Below are 22,178 nucleotides of genomic sequence, written 5' to 3' on the forward strand. Positions count from 1 at the left end.
ATTTTCGATCCCAACTACCAACAAACGAACTTATATTCAAATTATAAACCTTTTATTCAAATTATAAACCTTTTTAATGATTCATATGATTAGTTATATACTTATATGTTTATGAAACTTATTTCAAGTTCGTTATGCACGCCTAAGGGTCATTTGGGTCGATATAGGTCATTTATGGCCAAAAATGGCATTTTCGATCCCAACTACCAACAAACGAATCTATTTCCATATTCCAAACGTTTTTCATGATTCATATGATTAGTTATATGATTATAAGACTCATTTCAAGTTCGTTATGCACGTCTATGGTTCATTTGGGTCGATGTAGGTCATTTATGGTCAAAAATGGCATTTTCGATCCCAATTACCAACAAACAAACCTATATCCATATTCTAAATGTTTTTCATGATTCTTATGATTAATTATATTATTATAATACTCATTTCAACTTCGTTATGCACGCCTAAGGGTCATTTGGGTCGATATAGGTAATTTATGGCCAAAAATGGCATTTTCGTTTCCAACTACCAACAAACGAACTTATGTTCAAATTACAAACCTTTTTAATGATTAATATGATTAGTTATATTTTTATGAAACTCATTTCAAGTTCGTTATGCACGCCTAAGGGTCATTTGGGTCGATATAGGTAATTTATGGCCAAAATGGCATTTTCGATCCCAACTACCAACAAACGAACTTATATTCAAATTACAAACCTTTTTAATGATTAATATGATTAGTTATATGTTTATGAAATTCATTTCAAGTTCGTTATGCACGCCTAAGGGTCATTTGGGTCGATATAGGTCATTTATGGCCAAAAATGGCATTTTCGATCACAACTACCAACAAACGAACCTATTTCCATATTCTAAACGTTTTTCATGATTCATATGATTAGTTATATGATTATAAGACTCATTTCAAGTTCGTTATGCACGCCTATGGTTCATTTGGGTCGATATAGGTCATTTATGGTCAAAAATGGCATTTTCGATCCCAATTACCAACAAACAAACCTATATCCATATTTTAAATTTTTTTCATGATTCTTATGATTAATTATATTATTATAAGACTCATTTTAATTAACTTCGTTATGCACGCCTAAGGGTCATTTGGGTCGATATAGGTCATTTATGGCCAAAAATGGCATTTTCGATCCCAACTACCAACAAATGAACTTATATTCAAATTATAAACCTTTTTAATGATTAATATGATTAGTTATATGTTTATGAAACTCATTTCAAGTTCGTTAAGTACGCCTAAGGGTCATTTGGGTAAATATAGGTCATTTATGGCCCATAATGGCATTTTCGATCCCAACTACCAACAAACGAACCTATTTCCATATTCTAAACGTTTTTCATGATTAATATGATTAGTTATATGATTATAAGACTCATTTCAAGTTCGTTATGCACGCCTATGGTTCATTTGGGTCGATATAGGTCATTTTTGGCCAAAAATGGCATTTTCGATTCCAACTACCAACAAACGAACCTATTTCGATATTCTAAATGTTTTTCATTATTCATATGATTAGTGAAATGTTCTCGAGAACTTGCTTTTTTTGCTTCTGGCAACTTAAATCCTTCTGGAGTTTCATATAGATATCATTATCCAGTGGGCCATATAAATAAGCTGTGACTACATCCATTAAGCGTAATTCAAGTCCCTCTCTCATTGCCAGACTGATTATATATCTAAAAGTTGTTGCATCCACCACAGGAGAATATGTCTCCTCATAATCAATGTCAGGTCTTTGTGAGAAGCCTTGTGCAACTAATCTTGCTTTATATCTTTTAATATCACAATTTTCATTTTTCTTTCGCACAAAGACCCATTTATGTCCCACTGGCTTTACATCTTCAGGTGTACGGACTGCAGGTCCAAATACTTCTCTTTTTGCAAGAGATTTCAATTCTGATTCAATTGCTTCCTACTTTGGCCAATCATCTCTATGTCTACATTCTTCAATAGACTTTGGTTCATGATCCTCATCGTCATCCATAACATCTAATGCTACATTGCATGCAAAAACATCATCGACGTCGATTTGATTTCGATTCCATGTAATTCCAGACATGATGTAATTTGTTGAAATTTCTTCATTATCAAGTACCTGAATTTCATCATCTATCATGTCTAAAGTCTCTTCTGGAGATCCTTTTAAAATTATTTATATTTGACCATCGTCAATCATTGCTCCTTTTTGTCTTTGGAACCAATTGGTCTTCCACGCTTCGTGCTGATAACGTATTATGAAAATAGAGAGAGGGGGAGATATAGGAAGAGAGAAACTGGCGGTTATCCCTTATTTCATTAGACATCTATAATATATACACATACATAATATTATATAGGGGAAAGGGTCTAATAGGCATCCACCCTAATATATATTTTATAACAATAACCCAAAAAAGTTTGGATTATTAAAAAACCCTCATAAAGCAGACCAACCTTTAATATGGGGTGTCGATTACCGAGCGCTGAGAACTCTCATCACAAGATGGGTTCGCATCGGAACCGCGCCTGTTCAGGACTACTAATAGGGCAGACAAATCTAACTGCTGCCACTATAAACTGTTGATTAACTAGATACGAAATGTAAAAAATAAAAACTGAGATAATATATTTCCGAGCAATGAGCAATAAGTCTTTTAAAACACATTTTCCCTCTGTCAAAAAATGGAAATATCCACTTCAAAAAATCTTTACTTGATCTATTGAACTTGAACCTAATGTAGTTTATGTTACAGATTCAGCATGAACGCCGCATGAATATCTCTGACTTATCACTGTCAGCCTGTCATCCTACACTCAGGTTTCTCTGGTCAGGTTTCTTCAAGTGCGAGTTACACAAGTGCACCAACCTCTTTGTCCAATAAAGCTGTTGCTAATAATCTCATACGAAGTAATTGTTTTTTTCTAGAGTCGAGATCTCTTATTTGTACCAACCAGCAAGGAGCCACTGCAGCAAGAAACAAAAACCGCAAGAAGCAGCCTGTGGAAAAAGGTGATCATGCACTAGTTATTGGCGGCAAAAGAGCAAAACTTTGTTGATCTAAGTAGTATGGGTCTTCAGGATGACAATAGAGAACAGTAGAGAAGGATAGTGAAGATTGTTTTTTCCCACTAGTATAACTTTTTTTACGTCATTGTTAAACTTTTCACTTTTTATTATTTTTGGAGAGGGGAGTAGGATGGGGTTTTGCAGAGAAACTTGACGGTTCACCTGGAGAAAAAGGAGAAAAATGCAGAGCGATTGTTCAGACATCCTTCCGAACAGCCTCAAAGAAACATTTACAAGTGTCCCATCCCTTGTCCCCGTTAGCAATCCTGTTTGAGGGTCAAATCTGCCATTCAAGATATTGTCAGATGAGGTTGAAAGACTTATGAACTGGTGGTTGAGTAGGTAGAAAACTAAGAAAAGATTACCTTGGGAGACGATGCCGAGGACAAGGAAAAATTTTAGCAAGCTGGTAAGAAAGTCACCACACATTAGCAAATAGCAATGCTCAAGTGCAAATGACGGAAGAGAGAAGAGGAAAATCTAACCTGGGGAAGTGACAAGAGGAAATTAAAGATTTGAGGACCAAAGAAAATCAATAGTGCTTCACTGTAAAATTTAGAGAAAATCAGAAAAGGACAGCATAAAGGAGATATAAATATTACTCTTAAACAAGTGTATGTAAATTGACTCCTAAGAAGGCAGGACATTTATTTTGAGAATGTATGATGAATTGATGATAGATGGTAACACACTTGCATACACAAAATGACTTTCATGAAACCCAAGATCAAAGCACAGTATTTAAAACAAACAGAAGACGGATTGCATGGAAAGGACATAGTGAAAAGCTACAGATTGCAGAACCTAGAGCTTGTGCTAGACATATACCATATTAGGCCTAGGCAATACTGCACGAAGTCTTAGTTACTCTTCATGACACAATCTAGAAGTGTGAACTATTTCATGGATACATGCATTTGCATCCTTAAAAGCAACTTAGGTGCGTAGGTACTGTTTACAGTTTTAAGACTTAAAAAGTTTAAGTTAAATGGTGTCCCAATAACAAAATAAAAAAAACTCACCTGTAGTGACCCAGAATGCCAACAACAGCCATTGTCATTCCTGCAAAGTATGTATACGTATCCCCGACAAAAACTGAAGACGGAAACCTAGAAGACGTGAAGAAAGATCTCAAAAGAAGTCACAAAAGTGAGAACACATGACATAAACATATAAAACCGGTCAGTTAGCCAACAAAATAATTACCAATTGTAAGAGAGTAAAGCCAAAGAAGTGGCAAACAAGGGTTGAACAAGATATATAGAGAATGCATGAGCCTGCTGGTTCTCGGAATTTTCCATGGATGCCCCAATTTTCAGGACATTATGTATCAGAATCTGTAAAGAACTCAAATTATCAGACTGTATAAAATCTCACGATGCGGCAAATTCGGAAGTGCATAGGCTTACCGCAGATGCAATGACAAGTGTCTGCCCAACTTCAAGACCATTTATGCCAGCATGAATATTGATAGAATTGGTGCAAAACACTGCTAGGAGGACCATATACACTTTATATATCCATCCTGCATACATAGAAAGGAAGTAATGTCAAATAGAAGGATGTCACAAGTCACAATGACATAACAGGAAACGGAAAAATGCTCAACATCAAATGATTCATAGGTTGCCAACAGCACTAAGTACAGTTTTTTCTGCAAAATTATAATCACCTGTACACTGAACAAGGAAAAGTGATGAAAACCCACTCTTCGTACAAATAATGAGTAACAGAAAACCATTACATAGAAAGACAGAAGGTTGCTGTGAGGGGGTCGAAAACTGATGCAATTTCCAGACACAACCTTTCTTTTGCAAGAACGGGATGCGTAGACGCGTAGTCTACTTGATACTTAACTATTCCCTCTAATAATATGTAGTGGCAATTTGTGATTAAGGAAAAAGCTTATCCTGCCTTAACTAGTGTTATGGAGCCGTCAAATAATTTTAGCCTTTACGGAGAAAACTAACAAAACCCAGTTTTTGTGATACAAAAGTACCGCAGATACTTGATCTGCCGAGGCTCGAGTATTTGACCACAATAAGAATTGGTTCCCTTGTGATCTCGAATGAAAATCACCCCAACATACATCCGTACACTAGAGTTTGGGTTCAGGGGTAAAGTTACTAATACGGGGAATACCAGTATCAGCCCTCGAAGGTCTTTACTAGCCTGACACAAAATCAATTTAGGGACATGCGTTATGCTACATTGCTAATCTGAATTGATTTTAATGCACAAATAATTTAACTAAACAATACGGAGTATGTCGAATATGTGATTTAGGTTGATTTAAGGAACTTAGCAGAATAGTCATATTAGAATAGTCATATTGTCCAGAGATTATCTTATTAGGCGTTACAATATAGTTAGATTCTATGTTACTCGAACTCAGGTACACGTGTCGCACACGGGTATGGATCAGAGTGCCGGACCCTGCAAAGCTAGAATTTCAAGACACAGGGACTCTGTCCTAATTTTAGACACGGGTACAGTGATACAGAACGATAAAAATAAAAATAAATCAATAATTAATATTGTAAGGGAAAAAAAGAAAAGAAAATTTCTTTTTTAAAAAAAACAAGTTCAAAAGAAATTGCATTGGAAAAGTACTTAAATCAGAATAAAAAGAGGAAATAGAATTGTAGAAGTACAACTGTAATTTTTATCAAACGAAAGAAGCCAGCTGTAAGAGTCACGTGGGATTCAACTTTCAAACATACACATTTTTTTAATGATTTTTAACCCCTCACATCCCCTTCCTGATTCCCACTCCTCTTATCGGAAGAAAAGGAAAAAAAGGAACAAGCACGTGAACTCTTCGATCTTCACCACCTCTCACCATCGCCGGAGATTAACCGGTGTGATGACTACCGGGAAGAATCATCTATTTGAGTTCGGATATACATTAATAAAAAAAAAAAAGTAGGTAAATTCCACTTCCAATTAACAGATCTAGGGTTGACAAATATTGATTGCTTCTCCCTCCTACCTACCCTGCCTTGTCTGACTAGCCAGTCACGGATCCGGTACGGATTCCATACCCGGATCGGTGTCGGACCGGGTCGACACGAGTATGGGCTCAAAATAGACGTGTCGAAGTAACATAGGTTAGATTTATATGAGCAGATCTATAATGGCGGTAAAAACAATAAAGAATTTAATTTCACGTAACAACACAATTGAGGTTGTGCTGCGGTTTTCAGAATCTTTCCACTTGTCTTTGCTGGATCTCCGTTTAGGATTCGAGGACCCTTGTGAGTTGTGACTAACAGATTGATTCGATTCCTCTTGAGTAACCTTACTATTAATTTCCCCAGAGTAACTTTTATGGAGATTGATTAAGGGCTAGGATAAGAATAAGATGAGAAGTACAAAGATATCGAGACGGGTCTTAACTAACAAAATTACAGAGTCATGGAGAGAGAGAGAATTTAAATATCAAGGTGAGTGAGACAGAATGTTGATCAAGAGTTGATGATTTTAGGAGGTTTAGAAGGGTGGTATTTATAATGAAAATCGGTTGAGAAGACAGACGTGAAAAAGAATTGGAAACAAGCCAAAACTACAATTCATGCGCCAGAATTTTCTAGCGCACGAAATTATGCGCTAGCATGCGCTGGAAAGGGTTACAAATATAGTGTTTGTATTGAAAACGTCCGCAAGAAACTTTACCGTGCGCTAGAATAATCTAGCGCATGCCATCCTGCGCTAGAACTTTCTAGCGCAGATGGGTTTGCGTTCAGCGGCTTCTGAAGGCTTCGGTTTATTTCGAATTCTTATATTTTCTCACAATCTTAGTTCGTAAGAAAGACATATTGGAATGCAAATTCATCTTTTACGAACTCTAATTCAATCTTGAATGACATTTATATTTAGTAGCTACTATGCTTAATAGTTTATATTTTTGGCAATTACTATAATTAACGGTTTCTGTCCGAAGGTCTGTTCAGTCAATCGAAGGGTCGCTCGTCGCTTAATCAGAGTGCGTTGTTGACAAGTGCGTTATAGTTTCATCATTGAACATTCCGAAACGGGACGAGAGTGTAGGCGTCTAAAGCTGCCTCAAGTACAATCTACACATACTATCTACACATACCCACTGACCATCACTTGGCAAGACATTCCATTGTTACCTAATTTGCTAGTCATGGGAACTCAATTTGTTACCCAATTTTATAAATTAGGCCAAAATTTACTACTTTCATGTACTTACATTTTTGTTGGCGGGGATTAGCGAATTAAGTAACACCGAGACATTCCCTCGTAATATGAGTTATTAAACACAAAACTTTAAGAAGCGCTTGAACATCTTTTTATTCTAAATCGTAGAAAAGGCAGAATGAACACCCCATAATCACCCACATAATGAATAGTCACTTTAAAGTTTAAACACCCATGCAGTCAATGAATGATGAAACAGACCCCATGCTTTCAATAGTAGGTTCATAGGCACCTAAGCTTTTGCCAAATCCTATCGCCACAACTCACAAGTCACAAGGCATCATTGACTGACCAATGAATCAACATGCATAACAAAAAGAATTCACATAAGCAATTTACCTAGATCCAACACCTCCTGCCCAACATACTGAATGAGAGGCTTCGGGATTACAATAGTTGTATGACCAGCATAAGCCATCAACAGAGGAAGAGAAGCAACAAAAGGCAAGACCAATTTCCTGCACATGACAAATTTCTCAGTGCAAACTTTCTCCCTGAACAAAATTGTTGGAGGGTCTGTAAGGGATATGATTCTTACACTCTCCATGGAACATCGAGGACATCGTCAACAAATCCAAGTAAGATCATGAAACAGATGGATGCCAAAGCTGCATTATACTCAACCAACCACTACAAAAGTAATATATTAGTACCATGATAATCTGTCCTAAAACATATCAAGGAAACTTGTCAATTAAAACAAGTCAAAAGAGCACCAACGTTACAAGAAAACTCGCATAAATGCAGAATAGGCAAGCACGCTTTGGTTTAAACTGACTAACAATATGAAAAGATGCATTTTTGTTAGAAAGTATTGTATTATCATTTCAACCTAGTGCATCATAGCAAGAAACATACAAATAAGAGAGAAAAGGAAGCTTTGTTGAAAATTGGTTCACATTGGTCAGATAACTGGCAAGCAGTTTTCAAGTCTTTTCCATTTTCCTTTGTTTGTTTTATTAAGGGAGGAAAACAATTTTACCAAAGGTGGAAAACAACTTTCTTTAGGGGAAAATCAACTTTCCTTTTGAAAAGAAGAATGCCATATTTTCCACTCTAATCTCTTACATTTCCTTTTCTCTCATCTCATTTCTACTTCTATGATCTTTTTCTTTATAATTTTTCTTGTAAGGAAACAAACAAAGGAAAACTATTTTCCCTTAATGCTTTCCCTTGAAAGTTGTTTTGCTTTGAAAATGTTTTCCGTTGAAACAAACGGAGCCTTAGTCTCTTTTCCTTCCCACTCTATATGCTTTACTGTCTATTTTAAGTTGTTATTCTTCCCTTAACAACAAAATCAGTTTACTAATGGAACTACAAAATTATGAGTTTGGCATGAAAAAATGGAGAGCAAAATGAGAGGGGGGGGGGGGGATTACATGTCAATCACGCTTCAAAACTAGGTAGCACCGATACGGATACAGGAACGGAAAACAGCAAAACCAAAATTTCTAAAAACGGGTACGGCATGGATTCGGCAAAAATAAAAAAAAATAAAAAATATACATATATATATGAAGCCCTAGATGAAAATTTGCGGAGTACTGTAATTACGGAGTAGTAATGATTAGAAGCTACAAAGTATTTAAAATTAATTTAAATAATAATAATAAATAAGAAAAGTGGAATTTGACCCACTTTCTTTTCTCTCTCTCCTCCTTCAATCCACCGGCAACGACCACCTTATTTTCTTCTTTTCTCTCTCTCCTCCTTCAATCCACCGACCAGCGACCACCTTCTTTTCTTCTTTTCTCTCTCTCCTCCTTCGACCCACCGACCACGGCGGCTGCTTCCTCAAAGATTCGAAGCTCGAAGGCCGAAGGATCTCAAGATTTGTAGAAGAAGAAGCGAAGAACCGGCGAGTCGAAGCCTCGAAGGATCCGAGAACTGAAGAAGAAACCCGGCAAGGAGAAACGGCCATTTGGGCTAACATAATACTCTTGGTACGTGATTTCAAGCCCGAATACGTACCCACCCGTCCCCAAAAACGAATCCAACCGTACCCATTTCCCACCCGCGTACCCACTATTTAGATTCGGCCTGGGGACGTATTTGGGGCGTACCCGTCCCGTACCCGGTACGGGATTCGGCACCCGGGCAACGTACCCGTGCTTCATAGCTTCAGACTACATGAAGAAAATCCTAAAGAAGACCTCAAGATCTATGTCTCACTGTCTCTATCCAGCAAAGGAGACAGGAGAGAAACCCAAGATATCACGATTAAAGCATTCCTCTCGAGCAATACCCACGAAGTAAGGAAAATATGGAATACAGAAACTCCACACAAAAAAATTCCAGGCCCTATTCCTACCAAAGAAAATATAAGAATTTGCAGGTGCAAAAAAAAAGGCAGTTGGGATTGAAATGAGATGGAAAGAGTACTTAAAGAGTTTATACCTAAAGAATCTAGAAAGCAATCATAACAACAAAGAGGTGTTCCAGTCTTACCACCCACAAAACACAACACAAAGACATTGGCAAAAGGAAATTTTTTAGGTTTATAAAGCAACTTAATATCAGCATTAAATTTATCAACAACAAATAAAGATTGAAGGTAATGGATAAATGCAAGGGCAAGTTTGCAAAAAAAAATGGTTAACATATCAAGAATCAGTTATAAAACAATGACATTTGCTATTTGATTATCTCAGTCAAGGATGAAACCACGCGGCACGCCCATGTACACTGGATTTGTTTCCATGGTCCAATATAAGAAGAGGTACTTAATTCTAATGTTAATCTCAGAAGAGTCACCAATATGCCACTGCAGCCAGTAACCGCTGATGTTTGTCATCAAGTCACCAAAAATTACCGAGTTATTTCCACAAAATCATGGCTTCGTAATCATAAAGAATCCTTCAGTTGTTAATTAACTTCTTTATCCCTAGTTCAGTAGTACCTATTAATCTAGACAATTATTTCACTTCTGTAAAATTGTAACTGTTTGATCCAAGAACCAAGTCTTGACCCTTCCTCACCCTCTACCGTTTTGAAGCTACGTAACCACAGTAAGTCAAAGAATTAAAGATGTCTAGTACCAAAGAAAATCTCTTTTCAAAGCATCCAGAAAAACAGACTGCAAAATTATATTAAGTGAAAGAACAATGTAGAAAAAAGTGACTGGAAAAATGAAGAATTATGCATAAAAAAATGCAGTCGCAAAACAGATAAAACTAATAGCAGTTCAAGAACTTACAAGAGAGTCGGCAGTGAAGTTAAAATGTTGAAACAAAATCGCCACAACCAAAAAGACAATCCCGACAACTATTCCCAAAGATTCGGGTCTGAAAATCGATATGGCACATGATTACATAAGTGGGGAAAGATAGACAGGGAAAGAGCATAAAGCATACGTCAAAAGTAATTCATATTGGGTACAATTTAAATTTTTTTTTGACGGGAAAAATGGGTCCCAGGTAGCTCCTCAATATTAGACATTTAATCACAAGACCTTCACTTATTTTCTTCCTCACTTTACACATCCATTTTCCAAAGTTAAAGTAACATCAACACTGAAACTCCTAAAATAAGTAAAGGCTACTGAGAAGAAAAAGGAGAAACATGAAATCAAAAGATAGACTCCAAAGTCCAAACACGAAGATTTATAATAAGAAGAATGCAACAATAGAACAACATAGAAGAACGGAAAAATACTTTTATCAACAATGTAGTTTGCAGTAAATAGGGGTACTAGTGTCCGAGGGGTTGTCCGATCTAGACTATAAGCTAACATATAGACTTCAGCTAAGATATGATCAGGCTTTGCAAAAAGAAATAAAATCTTTTCTGAAAAACAAGCAAAAGATGGCACTATCACATAGAACTCACCACAAGTTCAAAAATAACGCCAAACAGAATGAGCACAGACCAAGCCCTACAAAAGATCTACTCCAATTGTTAAATTGCTAAATTTGCTGAGTATTCACTAGAAACTACTATTCAATTGTTAAATTTGCACAAAATTCGAAAAATTGGAATTTCTCATACACTGAACAATAAACTAAACCTCTGAATAAACATTAAAAGGAACTCCTGATAACTCACGAGTAAATTACAAATTAGGCTTAATCCACAATCCACAATCCACAATAACCCTAAATTCCATCACTACACCCTATCAAAACTCAACATCTCTTTACATAGCAACAAGCTCACAAATCACAAAATTTCATCAAAATTCCAACAAATAGCACTGAAATCCATCAATCAACCCCGCATTAGAACACATGATTTTGTGATCCTAACATTGAAATCAAGCTATCAACTATTTTCAATTCACAAAGATTTATCAAAATTCCGAACTTGGCATAAATTAATCAAGAGAAGAAATACTGACACTTTGATGCTTCCCTGAGGAGTGCCTTTCTTATTGATATCAAAACCAAACAAATTCCGACGAATTACGTAACGAGAAGCGACGGGAATCAATTTTAGGGTGAACAGAAATCCAGCGAAGCTGAGCGCGGCATTTATGAGGATGGATCGCTTGAGTTCGCCGTCGATTTGGAAATGGATCAACAGAAGGTAAGCGTATGGGAGCAACAATAAGCAGGAGAGAGAAAGAATTTTGGCCCATTTAGAAGATGAAATTGTGAGGTTGAGTTCTTCCGGCGAAGTTGGGGGTGGAGATTGTTGTGGCGGAGGAGTGTTAGTTACGGTTCGTCTCGCCGGATTTGCGCCGCCGTTAGCCGAAGGTGCTCGTCGCCGGGATGTCATATTTCTCTCTCGCTAACAACACACTCTTACAAAGTTACAAACTTGACGTTTACACTACTTTTGATTTTCGGATGGAAAGGTAACTAAATTAATTGACCAACTTTGCGTGTGCATTAGATGATTAGAGCACGTTAGCAACATTGGTGTATTGGTGTTCAAAATAGATAATGAACTAGTATAATATCCGAATTGCAGGGATTAAAAAAAAACATATTACACCAATATATATTTGGCTCAAGTGGCAAGTAATTTGATTCCGCTTAATGGAGGTCTTGGGTTCGAGTCTTGCTGTATGCAGAAACTCCGGTGAACCGGGTATGCAAAACTAAAAAAAATATGTGTTACGGGGTATAATTTAATGTGTCGGTATTTCAATCATATTGTCTAATTATTGAATATTCATTTACTACTCTTTTATGGTTTTATTATTGGTGTATGCTTTAAAACACTAAACTTATAGTTGCACCCTTTGTTATTTTTTTATAAATTAAAATATGTATTACACTTTCCAAACATCAAAAATCACCAAATAATAAAAAACATTAAATTAGTTTTCTCATGTGTTCACTCTGCTAGGAGTTTATCCCCGTAGTGGCTATCCTAATATTTGGGAAAAATATCCTCATAAAGTTTACCAATTATTTCGAGCTAAAAAAATAGTTCTAAGATGCACTACGATAATTTTATTTCGATGATAAAAAATTTAGTTGTTTACAACTCATATAACACAAGCGAAGAAATTTACGCTTTATATTTAAAAATCATTGAATGTACAAAGTTTCACATCAAACTTTATGCTTCAACATTAGGAGGTTAATCATAAATTTATTACAATTTGATAAATTACCAGATTGAATTCTCTCAAGATGCATGATGCAATTGAATAAAATTTAAATTACTTGTCTTGGATGATTCATCATATTTGTATCTTTCTTGATATTTTATTTGACAACTTCAATTTTTTTTACACGACGACATAATTTTAGAATTTAATATATTTGATGAGTGAAAAAATAAAATATATTGATAACAATAAATATTGAAAAAATATTGCAAGTTTATACGAATAAGTCTTTGAGTATCAGAGATGATCAGCCTCAGGTCTTAAGATTTGAATTGTGCTGACGTGGCATATGACTCATCAGTCTTAAGATAAGACACATAGAAATTGTAGCATTGAAGTAGACGAGTCTTAACAAAGTTTTAAATTGAGTCTTGAAAAACTAAGACTCAGCTTAAGACTTGGTGTGTGAGTTAAATTAAATAATAAAATTAATATTGTACATAAATTTACAAGTCTTAAATGAATTTGATGGGTGAAGAGCTAAATTTGATTGAATCTTAATAATTCTTAACAACAACTTAATTATTAAATATTAATGAAATGCTGACATGGCAATTGAAGAAAGTCTTAAGACAAAACTCCCTTGATCTTGCTCTCATGTTCCTAGCTAATTGCTACACGTTATTTTCATAATAGGTGCCGCAAAAATTAAATACTTTTTGTGTCTAACTTAAATATTTACATTGACATTACCTTTTACTATTTAAAGTAGTCGTCAAACATGTTATTTAAAATTTGAGGCACATATCACGAGAATTTAGATCCAATCATAAGCATGTTGTACCACATGTGCACTTGTACCCGTGCAATATATGCAATATACACAGTTTACAAATCCAAAATACCTAATTTGTACAACATCAAATAAGTTTAGTATAATGAGAATTGTTATATTCCCTCCGTTTTTTGTTGGTTACACTTTTTATTTTCATTCTTTTTGTGGGTTACGCTTCTAGTTCATTCCTATTTTGGAAAAAAATTGTCCCCTAATCCCACACTAACCGTAAATAAAATTAACTGAGGGAATGCTATTTTATAGTTAGCATATTAGTCACTTATTCATATTATATTGATTACCACAATTTGAATGATATGTATTATTAAATTGTCACAGGTGCTTGTGCTTTATTTAAATTATCAATTTTAAATGTTACATTTCTATCAAAAAAAATTTAAAAATTAAATGTTACATGTGTTTGATTTTTGGTTTTATGTGATGCTTCTAATACTTTAAATGTTTTCTACTTTTAAATTTCCAATATGATTCAAATCTTCATTTTAAAAATATATAAATATTGGTGATTAAGATAGATTATTTGGTTTTCACATGGTACTGAGTTTTTCTTTTGATATGAGATATTGGTAATCAAGAATAGAATATTTGAAACAAAATATTTTAGATTGTAAGGTACTTTAAATATTGAGGAATATTAGGAAAGTGCGGATGTTTCTTACTCCATATTAGATCAAATTAGCTAGATTGTACTATGTGTGAGGGGGTCGAAAAAGCGTGAGGCTAATGCGTGACCTTGTCCCTCGTGGGTGTGATGATTCTTTTTATTCAATCAAGTGTAATTGGATTTCCTGTGAGTATATACCCAATTGACTAGTAATATAGGAGTCGCCATTCAGTTTTTAACGACAATGAGAAAAACTGACAAAACCAGGTTATCGTGACATAAAGGGAGTGCAATTATGTTTGACCACGACGGCCGTAGGTTCCCTTGTGATCCCTGGTGTGGGGATCTCTCAATATACACCCGCAAGGTTGAGATTGAGGGTTCGGGGGACTGTGACTACCGAGAGGAGTAATTCGCTCGTCGATAACTCCAGAGGCAGGATATCCTTACTAGCTCAGCATAAATAATTGAAGGGACATGCGTTAACTATTAAACTAATCTGAGTTGATTTTAGCAATATGCAACATATAATACTAATTCGTGTTAAGTTATGATACATATGACAATTCATAAATCATGCGGAAAAACCATAAAGCCAGGAAAGCATATTATTTACACATAATCATTTAGCATAGTTTAGATGCATACACTTTGTTGCGTGCCTTCCCTAGCTGCGCCCGAACCGAACAAGAACAAGTCTTTAGGACTCCAAGTGTCGTCCCTCCGTAGATAGTCCACAGCACGTCCGGATCCGCCTTAAGCTTGATCAACTAGGATCGCCCTTAAGGTACTTAGAATTTTCGGCACATATAGGCAATTGTATGACTGAATTTTTGCTCTCAAAAATCACTTTGAATACTTGAATTCTCGATATAAATTGTGAGCATTGATCACCTATTTATAGGGCATGGGTATCGGATATTAGAATCCTACTAGGAAACGATTTAGTGAATCTGAATTAATCTAAAATTCAATCACTTAATTTATCTAGTAGACTTAGGAAATCAATCTTATACGAATCCTAACCGATCAAGGTTTCGTACGCAAGCACAAACACACACGCAGGCGCAGCAGCCCACGAGGGGCGCCATGCGCGCGCGCGCGCTGAGCCCAGGCCCAGCAAGTGCTCGCAGCCCACGAGGGGCGCGCGCCTGCTGGCCTTGCTCTCGCGTTTGGGCTTTGCTTGCTTTGGTCGCGCGCGGGCTTTGGTAGGCGTTGGGCCTAGCTTCGTGCTAGGCCTTGCGTCTAGCAAGCTCGTCCGATGTTTATTCGTACGATACGCTTCCGATTAAATTCCCGGTTCCGGAATTCATTTCCGATACGAACAATATTTAATATTTCCGATTCCTGAATCAATTTCCGTTTCGAACAAATATTTAATATTTCCGTTTCCGGAATTATTTTCCGATTCCGATAATATTTCCGATTCTGACAATATTTCCGTTTCCGGCAATATTTCCGATTCCGGCAATATTTCCATTTCCGATAATATTTTCCGATACGTACCATGTTTCCGTTTCCGGCAACATCTACGACTTGGATAATATTTATATTTCCGATACGATCCATATTTCCGTTTCCGGCAATATCATCGTTTCCGGAGTATTCATTTCTTGCCTGTGACGATCTCAGCTCCCACTGAAACCAAGATCCGTCGATTCCGAATATCCATAGATGGAGTATTTAATGCCATTAAATACTTGATCCGTTTACGTACTATTTGTGTGGCCCTACGGGTTCAGTCAAGAGTAAGTTGTGGATTAATATAATTAACGGTTTTTTCATGAAATACCCCCGAGGTTTGCAAAAACGCACCAAATACCCTCGCGTGTTTCGATTCACATAATATACCCCTATTTTTTTCCAAGTTTGCACCAAATACCCCTAAACCGACCTTCCGTTAGTCCTCCGTTAAGTCGTGTTTATAATTCACAAAATACCCCTATTTATAAACCTATTGCACAATATACACCTATTTTGAAACTAAGTTGCACCAAATACTCAAACTGGTTTTAAACTGCAGAATTTGATTTCCACAAATTGTTCACCTAATTAATCAAATTAATCAACCTAAAAGTTAAACATAAAACAAAAATAGAAGTAATAATCAAAGAAAATTGAAATGATCAAACAACAAATCCAATAAGAAATTGATTGAATTGAATTATATTGTTGGTGTACATATCGATCAGTGCATTAGTCAAGTTTAAAACTCCACCACCAAATCAGTGCGATTTTTTGGTGTAGTATTTACAGGTCAGGCGCTTAGAATGAATGATTTACTTCATTCGTATTAACCTTTTAAACTTATAGGAGCTACCTGTCGTCAATCCTAATCTTCTAGCTCTTTCCCAAAACTCCACCAAATCAGTTGCAATGCTACCGATCAAATTCCATGTCAAGTTCCCAATTTTACCACTTCAATATTTATGAAACAAATGGGTCCCAAGTACTATACCAGCAAGTCAGCAACATCTAAGTACACTCTACAGTCTACACCAACAAAATAATGGCAACAACCAATTTTTCAAATGACAGATTAGTTAATTCCTCTGAATCTCTGGTTGTTTGTCACCAAATTTTTTATCAGGACTTGGTGCCATGTATCCCAGTTACGCTTATGAAGGAACAGATTAAAGTGTGGAGAGGACCGAACCATGAACCTGTGGGGAATGGAACTTTTCTTTCAGCGCGGGAGTCCGTTGAGAATTCCATCAAAAATTTGGTTTGGGATTCTTGAGGACACGAGCTTGTGTACGGAGTTGCTACAAGTTCAAGGGAGATCTGGGAGCAGTTTAGTATTTGCTTAATGTCACAGAAACTCAAGTGGTGGATCGAGCTGGGCTAAAATACCCGACCCAGCCAACACAAGAGCAACCACCCGCGCCAGCAAACCTATCCGTGGTTGCGAAAGACCACCCAGATTCCACCACCCCCGTCGCATCCATCAGCAACCACCACCCTACTGTCGCAGCCATCAACAACCCCCTCCCATCCAACACACCGCCGCGAAACTTCCGCGCCACCGGAGAATCGACAACCTTCCCAATGCGGCCACCGGAAAACGACCACCCTTCGCGAAGCCAAGTCGACCACCATCAGCATCAGATTTAAGTGATCCTCCGGATCACTGCCGGCGACCAGAGATCGGCCTCCGCCGGCGAGGAGAGAGAAATAAAAAAATATGAGATCGGACGGATCTACCCAGAATTACTGGGTTTCGAGTAGGTTGAAGCTTGAAGATCAGGGGAGAGGAGAGAGAAATAGAAGAATATGAGATTTTTTTTTTTGAGTTTCTGCCAAAGGGAAGGTAATTAAATGGGGGTCATAACACAATTAAGGGCAAAATAGTAAAACTCCACTAACGGTAGACTAACGCCGTTAACTGTTAGGTGCATCTCATGAACAGTACGGATAAATAGGGGTATATTATGTGAATCGAAACACGCGAGGGTATTTGGTACGTTTTTGTAAAGCTCGAGGGTATTTCATGAAAAAACCGTATAATTAATTCCACTTGAACTGAAGCGGCCTCTAGTCAGGCATTCAGCTCACTTGATCTCACTGAATTATTAACTTGTTAATTAGTACTAACCCGCATTTATTAGACTTAACATTGAATGCATACTTGGACCAAGGGCATTATTTCCTTCAGTCTCCCACTTGTCCTTAGGGACAAGTGTGCATTTCCTAATTCCTTTGTCGCTCGATGCTTGCTCTTGAACATAAGGTAAGAGTTGTCATCCTTATTATGTCCAGAGGTGTTCCTCGGTTTCAGAGTTCAACTGATCAAATAAACAGATAATCATAGCCTATGATTCATCCGAGCACGGCCATGCATTTCACAGTTTCTAGCTCTCCGAGTGGCCTTGTACAACTTTTAAGCATCTCATCCCGATTTATGGGAGGACAATCCCAATCTTGCGATCTTGAGATTAGACTTCGTTTGATAGATAGGTGATTACCTGAGCGTTGCCTTTATAGCCTCCTTTTACGGTGCGACGGTTGGTCAACGTCAAAGCAACCAGTTCTCAAACAAGTAATCTCAAATCACTCAGGTATTGAGGATTTAGTGTCTAATAATTTTAATGAAATTTACTTATGACAGATTTTCATCTCTTACAGTAAAGTTTCATAGGTCTTGTCCGATACTAGTCTTCCCAAAGTAAGTATCTATGCAAATGATTATGACATTGCCATGTCCACATAGTTCAAGAAACAGAGCTACTAGTCATCTTGCATTCTAGTCGTCTAACGTTTTCTATGCGTCCAATTTTATAGAAAACTCCGACTAGGGACCATTTTCAACCTTTGACATTCAAGTTCACTTGATAGACATTTCTTAGTCACAGGACTGGTCCTGACAGTCTATCTTGAATACATCGTCAAATTGAAGGGACTCATCATTTAATAAACCACAAATTAAATGGAAAAAATGAATTCTTTTCATTTATTGTGAATGATTAACCAATAATGTTTTACAAAGATTTAAACTCTAAAAGTTTAAAACATTAAACAGGGATATCAAAGCCATTCTCCAATATGCTTGATTCCCATAGCTGCAGTGTGCGAGTTGTGCTTCGCCTGCGGCAGAGGTTTAGTCAATGGATCTGATATGTTGTCATCAGTTCCAATCTTGTTTATCTCGACTTCTTTTCTTTCAACGAACTCTCGTAGAAGGTGAAATCTACGAAGTACATGCTTGACTCTCTGGTGGTGTCTAGGCTCCTTTGCCTGTGCAATAGCTCCGTTATTATCACAATACAGGGCTATTGGTCCTTTAATGGAGGGGACTACACCAAGTTCACCTATGAACTTCCTTAGGCATATAGCTTCCTTTGCTGCTTCATGTGCATCAATGTACTCCGCTTCAGTTGTAGAATCCGCAATGGTGCTTTGCTTAGCACTTTTCCAGCTTACTGCACCCCCGTTGAGGCATAAGACAAACCCAGACTGTGATCTGAAATCATCTTTGTCGGTTTGGAAACTTGCGTCCGTATAGCCTTTAACAATTAATTCATCATCTCCACCATAGACCAGGAAGTCATCTTTGTGCCTTTTCAGGTACTTCAGAATATTCTTGGCAGCAGTCCAATGCGCCTCTCCTGGGTCTGACTGGTATCTGCTCGTAGTACTGAGTGCGTACGCAACATCCGGGCGTGTACATATCATAGCATACATTATTGAACCAATCAATGATGCATATGGAATCCCATTCATTCGTCTACGCTCATCAAGTGTTTTTGGGCACTGAGTCTTGCTTAGAGTTATTCCATGAGACATGGGTAGGTAGCCTCGCTTGGAGTCTGCCATCTTGAACCTATCAAGCACCTTATTGATATAAGTGCTTTGACTAAGTACAATCATCTTTTTAGATCTATCTCTGTAAATCTTGATGCCCAATATGTACTGTGCTTCTCCTAGATCTTTCATCGAAAAACATTTCCCAAGCCAAATCTTGACAGAGTTCAACATAGGAATGTCATTTCCGATAAGTAATATGTCGTCGACATATAATACTAGGAAAGAAATTTTGCTCCCACTGACCTTCTTGTATACACAAGATTCGTCTGCGTTCTTGATGAAACCAAAGTCACTGACTGCTTCATCAAAACGTATATTCCAGCTCCTGGATGCCTGCTTCAATCCGTAGATTGACTTCTTTAGCTTGCATACCTTTTTAGCATTCTTTGGATCCTCAAAACCTTCAGGCTGTGTCATAAACACAGTTTCTGTTAAAACGCCGTTTAAGAAAGCAGTTTTGACATCCATCTGCCATATTTCGTAATCGTAATATGCAGCGATTGCTAACATTATCCGAATAGACTTTAGCATTGCAACTGGTGAAAAGGTTTCATCGTAATCCACACCGTGGACTTGCCTATAACCTTTTGCAACCAATCTAGCTTTGAAAACTTCAAGTTTCCCATCCTTGTCCTTTTTCAGTTTGAAAACCCATTTGCTTCCAATGGCTTGGTAGCCATCTGGCAAATCGACCAAATCCCATACTTGGTTTTCAGACATGGAGTCTAATTCAGATTGCATGGCTTCTTGCCATTGCTTGGAGCTAGGGCTCGTCATAGCTTGTTTGTAAGTCGCAGATTCATCACTTTCAAGTAATAGAACGTCATAGCTCTCGTTCGTCAAAATACCTAAGTACCTTTCCGGTTGAGATCTATATCTTTGCGATCTACGCGGGGTAACATTTCTAGATTGACCATGATTCTCACCAGATTCTTCTAAAGATCTCTGAGTTTCATCCTGAATGTCATCTTGAGCATTCTCTAGAGTTTGTTGTTCGACTCGAATTTCTTCGAGGTCTACTTTTCTCCCACTTGTCATTTTGGAAATGTGATCTTTCTCCAAAAAGACACCATCTCGAGCAACAAACACCTTGTTCTCAGATGTATTGTAGAAGTAATACCCCTTTGTTTCCTTTGGATAGCCCACAAGGATACATTTGTCAGATTTTGGATGAAGTTTGTCTGAAATTAATCGTTTGACGTATACTTCACATCCCCAAATCTTAAGAAAAGACACATTTGGAGGCTTTCCAAACCATAATTCATATGGAGTCTTTTCGACAGCTTTAGACGGAGCTCTATTTATAGTGAGTGCAGCTGTATTTAGTGCATGTCCCCAAAATTCTAATGGAAGTTTGGCCTGACCCATCATTGACCTGACCATGTCTAGCAAGGTTCTGTTCCTCCGTTCCGACACACCGTTCCATTGTGGTGTTCCAGGAGGAGTCAATTCTGATAGAATTCCACATTCTTTCAGATGGTCATCAAATTCATAGCTCAGATATTCACCGCCTCTATCAGACCGCAGTGCCTTAATCTTCTTGCCTAATTGATTCTCTACTTCACTCTGAAATTCCTTGAATTTGTCAAAGGATTCAGACTTATGCTTCATTAGGTAGACATAACCATATCTACTGAAGTCATCAGTGAAAGTGATAAAGTAGCTGAAACCACCTCTAGCATTTGTACTCATTGGTCCACATACATCTGTATGGATTAAACCCAATAGTTCATTTTCACTTTCTCCAACTTTAGAGAAAGGTTGCTTTGTCATTTTGCCAAGTAAACATGATTCGCATTTACCATAATCCTCTAAGTCAAAAGTTCTAGAATCCCTTCCTTTTGAAGTCTTTCTAAGCGTTTCAAGTTTATATGGCCTAATCGACAATGCCACAGATAGGTGAGATCTGAATTATCCTTTTTGGCCTTTTTGGTATTTATGTTATATACTTGTTTGTCGTGATCTAATAAATAAAGTCCATTGACTAATCTAGCAGATCCATAAAACATCTCTTTAAAATAAAACGAACAACTATTGTCTTTTATTAAAAAGGAAAATCCCTTAGCATCTAAGCAAGAAACTGAAATGATGTTTTTAGTAAGACTTGGAACATGGAAACATTCTTCCAGTTCCAAAACTAGCCCGGAGGGCAACGACAAATAATAAGTTCCTACAGCTAATGCAGCAATCCGTGCTCCATTTCCCACTCGTAGGTCGACTTCACCCTTGCTTAACTTTCTACTTCTTCTTAGTCCCTGTGGATTGGAACATAAGTGTGAGCCACAACCTGTATCTAATACCCAAGAAGTTGAATTAGCAATTATACAGTCTATAACGAAAATACCTGAAGATGGAACGACTGTTCCGTTCTTCTGATCTTCCTTAAGCTTCAAGCAATCTCTCTTCCAATGCCCCTTCTTCTTGCAGTAGAAGCATTCGGATTCAGAAGTGGGTTGACTGACCTTCCTCTTTACAGATTTGGCGCCAGTTTGCTTAGTTGGGCTGGCCTTGTTGCCACCTTTCTTAGCATTCCTCTTTTTTCCAGATTTCTTGAACTTGCCCCCACGCACCATAAGCACATCTTGCTTATCACTTTTGAGCGTCTTT

The 22,178-nt window shown here is 37.2% G+C and overlaps 1 protein-coding gene across 1 annotated transcript; it reads right to left on the reverse strand.

Annotated features, from left to right (window-relative positions):
* Positions 1-2,618: 2,618 nt before the first annotated feature.
* On the reverse strand, positions 2,619-12,214 carry LOC110779339 (uncharacterized). The gene is made up of 11 exons (XM_021983859.2): positions 11,644-12,214; positions 10,504-10,591; positions 7,846-7,937; positions 7,647-7,765; positions 4,493-4,608; positions 4,290-4,420; positions 4,106-4,192; positions 3,569-3,629; positions 3,449-3,489; positions 3,246-3,366; positions 2,619-3,014 (listed from the first exon to the last, which is right to left on the reverse strand). The coding sequence occupies exons 1-11, from the start codon at positions 12,021-12,023 to the stop codon at positions 2,955-2,957; spliced, it is 1,296 nt and encodes a 431-aa protein (XP_021839551.1). The 5' UTR covers positions 12,024-12,214; the 3' UTR covers positions 2,619-2,954.
* Between the last annotated feature and the right edge of the window lie 9,964 nt (positions 12,215-22,178).

The sequence above is a fragment of the Spinacia oleracea genome, chromosome 1, assembly GCF_020520425.1.
Source record: "Spinacia oleracea cultivar Varoflay chromosome 1, BTI_SOV_V1, whole genome shotgun sequence".
In the NCBI taxonomy this organism is placed as follows: domain Eukaryota; kingdom Viridiplantae; phylum Streptophyta; class Magnoliopsida; order Caryophyllales; family Amaranthaceae; genus Spinacia; species Spinacia oleracea.